Source organism: Clupea harengus, chromosome 22 (assembly GCF_900700415.2).
Source record: "Clupea harengus chromosome 22, Ch_v2.0.2, whole genome shotgun sequence".
NCBI classification, from domain to species: domain Eukaryota; kingdom Metazoa; phylum Chordata; class Actinopteri; order Clupeiformes; family Clupeidae; genus Clupea; species Clupea harengus.
The window spans coordinates 24,021,254-24,028,753 of NC_045173.1; the positions used below are offsets into that span (position 1 = coordinate 24,021,254).

Here is a 7,500-nt window from a genome sequence, read left to right on the forward strand (position 1 = left end):
CTTTACAGGGTCTACAAAAGCAGACTCACTCAATCTCTAACTGTTACAATAGTGTCTGTGTCTATTTGGTTCTCACACACACTCTTAACAGAGCTTGCTTTACAGGCTCAACAAAAACAGCTTATTTTTGCAACTCCCCTCCCTGTGTTTACTTGTCTCACACACACAGACACAGACACACACACACAGACACACACACACCAGAACGTGCTTAAAAGAGTGCACAAAACAGTGTCTCCACTGTTTTTCAATCACTTTTTTGTCTCATAACAAAAACCACTTGCCTTTCTCTCAGCTTCTAACTCAAAAGTGTCTGTCTTTCAGCCTCACTCTCACACACCCAGCGCCAATCATCTCCAAAACTTCATCTCTGAACACAAACATGGCCCATCTCCTCCACATTCCATCTACCCCCCCCCCCCCCCCCCACACACACACACACACACAGTCTACTCTCCTCCAGTCTCACACAATCAGCGCTTTCAGGAACAGATACACATAGGAGGATTCCAGTAGAATTCCACTTCTGCTCCCATATGCTGCCACACAAACACACACTTAAACCACACACACACACACACACACACACACACACACACTTAAACCACAGCTCAATCATAGCCTGCATGCGTGCATACGCAGGAGACTTGAGTCTGTCTTGTGTTCTCACACGGCTTCCCTTCCCTGCTTGCTCTCTGTGTGTGTGTGTGTGTGTGAGAAAGTGCAGACCCATGCTGTCTTCCACAATCCTCCATTCTCCACGCTGGCTCTCCATGTCACACTGAGCAGTATTGACGTTTGTTTGGCGTCTCCGCCTGCCTTCTTAATGGGGCTCTGATATCTCCATTGGCTTGTAGCAACAAACACACCCAACCACCCACACCTAGCTGCATGTTGGACGGAGAGAAATCCAATGGTGGTGGTGGGTGTATGAGTGTGTGTGTGTGTGTGTGTGTGTGTGTGTGTGTGTGTGTGTGTGTGTGTGTGTGTGTGTGTGTGTGTGTGTGTGTGTGTGTGTGTGTGTGTGTGTGTGTGTACCACTGGCAGGAGGCTGTCTGGATGAGTCACCACTGGTGACACCTTCTGACATCTCACACATTCCCATGCCAAGACAGGCAGGATGGCAGCCTTCATTTCCCTCTCTTCTCTCTCTCTCTCCATCTCTCTCTTTCCATCTCTCCCTCTCCCACTCTATCTGTTCTTTCTGTCTCTTCACAGGAAGAAATACATCACCGTGCTGATACGAGCAGGACCTAATAACTCCACTGGCTTGCAGAAGCTACATGTCTACGTCTACGTACTCGTAGACACACACATCTTCTTTCTCTAAAACACACACACACACACACACACACACACACACACACACACACACACACACACACACACACACACACACACACACACACACACACACAGACATATGCACACCCACACAATTTGATATCATTCAGCTCGGTTGATCCATGCATTTCATCCTGAGTGACACACTGTAGCTTTGATAAATGAAATGGGCTGTAGCGGAGGTGTTCCGTCACATCTCTCCCCGCCGCTCAGAAGAAAGTGCCTTTTAAAGCAGGGCTTTGAAGGAGGCCTTTTAAAACCTTCAATTCTGTCCTACGTTCCCAGCTTCACACACCACTTTCAGCATCTGCTACGCATCCGCCAGTTCTGAGATGATCAGACACCTCTCACAAAAAACTACGTTCAATGTCACCTTTAACCACTACACCCCCCCCCCCCACACACACACACACACACACACACACACACACACACACACACACACACACACACACACACACACACACACACACACAGGCTGTTTCTGACAAGAAATGTGAAGAAGTTTCAAGACCCATTTGTTCTTACTCATTACATATTGGCTAAAAGGCTACTGATGATTATATATTAGGAACATGACCGGCGATGGTCAAGCTGATCTGCTTTTGACTGCCTAACATTCATATACCGTAAATAGAGCACAAATATAAAATAAAACACTCTAAATCCACACTCCCTGTTTGTAGATTAATCTCAGAACCGTGACCAATACCTTTATGATTTTAAGCAGAGATATTGAGAGTATTCAAGCACTTCCCAGGACATTTCTAGCTTTCAAGTCCCTGAATATGTCAATCTCAAGTTCTGGTCATTCCCACACACACATTTCCACAATGCAGGAACCCTCCACTCGGACACACAATCTCCTATTTAATTAAGATGACGGGTGTGAATAATCCCCCTTCCTCAGCAACGCTACTGTGTGCTAGGATGAAGCGAACGGCTGCTGAACACTTCCTCAACCTTATTTGAACCAGGCTGCGTCAATATGCCCTCGCTGACCGCACCAACACGCCTTCCTGGTTCAATCAAGGTACAGCACTCTTCAGTGTGAGTCACTGGTGTTCAGTACATTGGCAGTAGGAGGAAACACACAGAGACACACACACACACACACACACACACACACACACACACACACACACACACACACACACACACACACACACACACACACACACACACACACACAGAGACAGAGACAGACCCATATATACACCCAGGAGGGTATCACATTGAATGACTGGTACAGAAGGTTGAACATTGGGATTGTAAAGTTTTTCAAGTTGTTCAAGGAGACCATGTCTTTCTGAGCCACAGAGAGCACCTCAGACACAAGAGAGAGAGAGGGAGAAAGAGAGAGAGAGAGAGAGAGAGAGAGAGAGAGAGAAAGAGAGAGAGAGAGAGGGAGAAAGAGAGAGAGACTGCAAAGTAAAAGTGTGTATGTGAGACAAAGAGAAAACAGTAAGAGGGAGAAGCTAAAGGCTAAAAAAAAGATCAGATGCCTCTAAAAGCACACACACCTCACACACAAACACACACAAAAACAGCCTGACGGAAGAAAACTAGAGCAGCACATCTTCCAAAAAAAAAAAAAAAAAAAAAAAAACTGATTCCACTGTTTCCATAAAAGAACACCTAACACTTCTACTCCAAAGTAGAATATCTCTGAACTCAGACATGATACCTCAGATCTAGGCACCACACACACACACCCACCCCCACCCACACCCACACACACACAAGTTGTTGCATTCAAAGGAGTAAAGCAACCAGTCCCTTTAATTACAGCGGATCCCAAAGTGTGCAGCGAGCCCACCAGAGGAGCCTCAGAGTTCCAGTGAGGGGGACGCTAGCGAACGCTGAACAGACTGAATGAGAGCTCTGAACCGCCACACGTCCAAATGTCTCAGTATGTCATTAGTATTAGTATAACTAACCTATTTCATGATGAGGTTTGGTGATTGGGTCTGGGTCTGTCTGTGTGTGTGTGTGTGTGTGTGTGTGTGTGTGTGTGTGTGTGTGTGTGTGTGTCAAAGCTATTATTATTATTATTACTAATCTTGTTGCTAAATGCCTACATCCAAGTGTTCGATTTCAAGAGCATGCAAATCCACATGTAGCCATAATTCATTGTTAATAGCAAAGGGGCCTTCATTTCGCTCTGTGTGCGATGGACAACATGTAGGCTCGTGTTTTACAAGACCTTCACTTTACATGACTGACAAGCTATTAGCAAAATAGACAGACAAACCACGACATTTTCCCCATTCCGAAGTCCCCACATCAAGCGCTGATCTAAAGTTAACCGCCTTAAGTAGTGGGTGGGGTTCACGAAGATGAAAAATCTCCGGAGCGCGCTCACTGTCGTCCGCCATATTTCCACTGCCTCAGATCAAACCTACACTGCACACTGCACACTGCACACTGCACACTGCACACTGCACACTGCACACTGCACACTGCACACTGCACACTGCACCTGGGAGACTGTTGCTCACTTTGGTAGATGCTGGACAGTATTTAACAAGGGTTTTTCAAAGCACATTAAAATCAACCGTGGTTTTAATTATGATTAAAATTTGAAACTGTAACACTAACCGTCAGTAATTTTACTGTGGTTTACCGTGAACCGTTTCATCCCTAGTGGCGAGTTTCTCATAAATGTATGCAAAGCACTTCGGGTGTTGAGAAAAAACAATCCAAAAGTGCAGTTACTTATTCAAAGCAGCCGGAACGGGAGAAGGACAGGAGAGGAGAGGAAAAACAAAAGGAACGAGAGAAATGAACAGAAGCAGATCTGGTGTAAGGTGAGAGAAAGAGGGAGGAGAGGAAGAGAGGCAAAGAGAGCAAAAATACAAAAATGTGAAAATAAGAGAAAAAGGAAACAAACCCAACTTTGTCTGAAGCAGCTCTGAAAGAACACAACATGGATGGAGAAAGAGAGAGACAGACAGACAGACAGACACAGACAGACAGACAGACAGACAGACAGACAGGAGAGAGAGAGAGAGAGAGAGAGAGACACAGACAAGAGAGAAAAGGAAACAAAACCAACACAACATGGATGGAGAGAGAGAGAGAGAGAGAGAGAGAGAGAGAGAGAGACAGACAGGAGAGAAAAGGAAACAAAACCAACACAACATGGACGGAGAGAGAGAGAGAGAGAGACACAGACAGGAGAGAAAAGGCAACAGATTGAAACAGAATGGGTGGAAGACTCACGATCCAGGCCGTTGATGTATCTCATGGTGATCTCGCAGTGCCCCCACACGGCGCTGACAATGGGGTAGAGCTTCTTGCCCTTGAGGCCGCGGAAGGCCACCCCCAGGTACTGTCCATCCACCATGAAGCTGAGCGTGCCCTCGTCCATGTCCAGCACCACGGTGAGCCCGTCGGGCAGCGCAAAGGCCTCCTCGGGCTCCAGGAAGCACGGGTAGCTGGGCGCCTGCGAGGGCGGCCGGTTCTTGGTGTCGTGGTAGAGCTTGTTGCGGCCCAGGTCCCAGCCCCAGGACTCGGCGTCGCAGCCCACCAGCGCCATGTAGCCCACCGAGTGTAGCGGCGCGTTGCCGGTGGCGACGCCGACGATGGCGTGCGTGCCGCGCTGGCGGGAGGGCCAGTGGACGCGCCAGGCGTGGAGGCCGCGCGTGTAGCCGACGCGGCCGCGGATGCAGTCGGTGCTCTGCGCCACGGGGTGCCGGTGGAAGGTGAGCCGGTCGTCGTCCTTGATGAAGATGTTGAGCGAGCGGTCGTCCGGGTTCCAGGAGTGTCGCAGCTGCAGGTCGGGCGACGCGGGCGGCATGTCCAGCAGCAGGTCCAGCCGCGCCGGGCGGCAGAAGTCGGGCCCGCGGAGCTCGCGGCGCACCGGGCGGAAGGACGGCTCGCCGCCGCGCACGTCCACCGACTTTATGCTCCCTGAGATCTTCTGACCCATGATGAAGAACAGGACAGGGGAGGGGGAGGAAGGGGAGAAGGGGAGGAAGGGGGGAGGGAAGGTGCTACTTAGGGCAGGTTTGTCCTCCGCTGCCCGATGTTACCTCATCAAAGCAGCTTGTGTGTGTATATGTGTGTGTGTGTGTGTGTGTGTGTGTGTGTGTGTGTTTGTGTGTGTGTGTGTGTGTTTATTCTGGTTTTGCTTCTTTTTCTTCAGACACTAAGCTTCAAGGCAGCCCAACCTTCTCCTGAACACAGACGCGTGCGCGCGCACACACACACACAGACACACACAGACACACACACACACGTGTGCCTGCTCACGTCACACCTCGCCCAGTCCGTCTGCGTCACACAGCCAAGGGACCTGCAAAGGGGAACAAAACACACACAAGTGGCTAGGTGAGTATCGAGAAGAGAGAGAGAGCGCATGAGAGAGAGATGAGAAAAATCACCCTCAGGACGACTCTGCTCTTCTTCAGCTAAGTCTGTGTGTTAAAGGGTCTACTCAGCTGCAGTAATAAGGAGGAGAGAGGCACGTACACACACACACACCCCCTGTGATTCGTCTCCCTACTACAGACACACCAAAATAAATGTAAACACCACATGACACTCTTGAAAACAAGACCAGACGCGCGCACACAGACACACACACACACCGAAGGAGTAGAGGTTTCTGAAGGTGATTTCATTAAGTAGATGCATACTTAATGGATACCATTTGGAAAGAACAAAAAGTGCAAAAACAAAAGTCTGCGAGCACACACACACACACACACACACACACACACACACACAGGAAGGAAGGAAACAAAAATAAGTAATAATTCATATCCAACCCCTTGAGCTTGTGCCGCTTGAACGCCAAATTTGAAGTGTACTTAGGGGTGGAGGGGGACAATAATACTCCTACTTCAAATAATAATACCAAAAGGGAAAAAAAAACCAGGGTGGATTCTCCACAGCGCAGATGCTAAGGAAACACATGCATTAACAGGAGCATCAAAGCTTCTGAAGGGGAAAACAGAAGCGGAGTGTTGGGAGATAGAGCAGCGTGATAGCATGATGGCACGCTAAATAAACAGCGAATGGGGCGCGCAGAGAAGAGGCCACTTCCTGCTACTGTAAGTGACGCACTGGCGGCTTCCAGGATGAGGACATCTTCCCTGTTCGCAGGGACTTTACTGGAACACGTAATATGTAACATGTCATGTAACATAAGTATTTTGGGTCTGTGTGTGTGTGTGTGTGTAATATAATATAATGTAGTATAACATATCACACAAAACACACTGTACACACACACACAAAAAAAAAAAGATACGTACAAACAACACACACACAAAAAAGGTCTAGTCTCTGGTCATGCAAGTGCAACCACCTCATTCTCCTCAAGTGGGGAAGCACAGACCTGTGTAAGATCGCAGACACCATCCAGACAACCAGACCAGACCAGACCAGACCAGACCAGACACAGAGACTGGGTGAGTGTTTCTAATATTAAAACACTCTAGTCCAGCGGAAACAGACGAGGTCATGAGACAGAAATGGGGAGGCTGGGAGAGGGAGGAGGCTGCACACACACACACACACACACACACACACACACACACACACCACTCATCCGCCCCTCATCCACCCACCACCTCATCTTTATTTTAGGACCCCCCAGCCAACCAGCCAGCTTAAGGCCAACAGACTGAAGTAATACTGGGGGGGTGTCCCCTGCCTAAAACTGTAAGGCACAGGTATTCTCAGGACTTGGGACATGACTTGATCTTGACATTACAGCATGCCATGACTGAGAACTAGTGAGTGGTGTGTGTGTGTGTGTGTGTGTGTGTGTGTGTGTGTGTGTTTGTGTGTGCGCGTGTGCGTGTGCGTGCGTGTGTGTGTGTATGCGTGTCACAGTCTCCTGTTACAGGCTGCTGAAGCGGGAGATTTTTATGAATTGGACGTCAACAGCCAGGTAAGCAGCTCCGATTACACAACAGATCTGCTGACTCTGAGTACTGAGGAAGAGAAAAAAAAAGAAAGACTGGCATGAAAAACAAACGAAAAAGCTGCCTCATTCAAAAGCAGACATCTATATCCCCAACGCCAAACTCCCCCACCCCGGAGTAATCACCCCCTAAACGAGCAGCCGTAGCTGGAGCTGGAGTGGAGTGGAGATGGGTAAGGAGCTGATGTGGGGTAAGGAGCTGATGTGGGGTAAGGAGC

General features: G+C 48.7%; 1 protein-coding gene across 2 annotated transcripts in view; it reads right to left on the reverse strand.

Annotated features, from left to right (window-relative positions):
• Positions 1–7,500, reverse strand: part of spsb4a (splA/ryanodine receptor domain and SOCS box containing 4a) — a 67,767-nt gene that overhangs the window by 32,353 nt on the left and 27,914 nt on the right. For both annotated transcript variants that reach the window (XM_012816617.3, XM_031560086.1), the window contains one exon: positions 4,570–5,644. In XM_012816617.3, coding sequence (XP_012672071.1) covers positions 4,570–5,278 — 709 coding nt within the window. In that variant the 5' untranslated portion in view covers positions 5,279–5,644. The remainder of the gene's footprint in view (positions 1–4,569; positions 5,645–7,500) is intronic.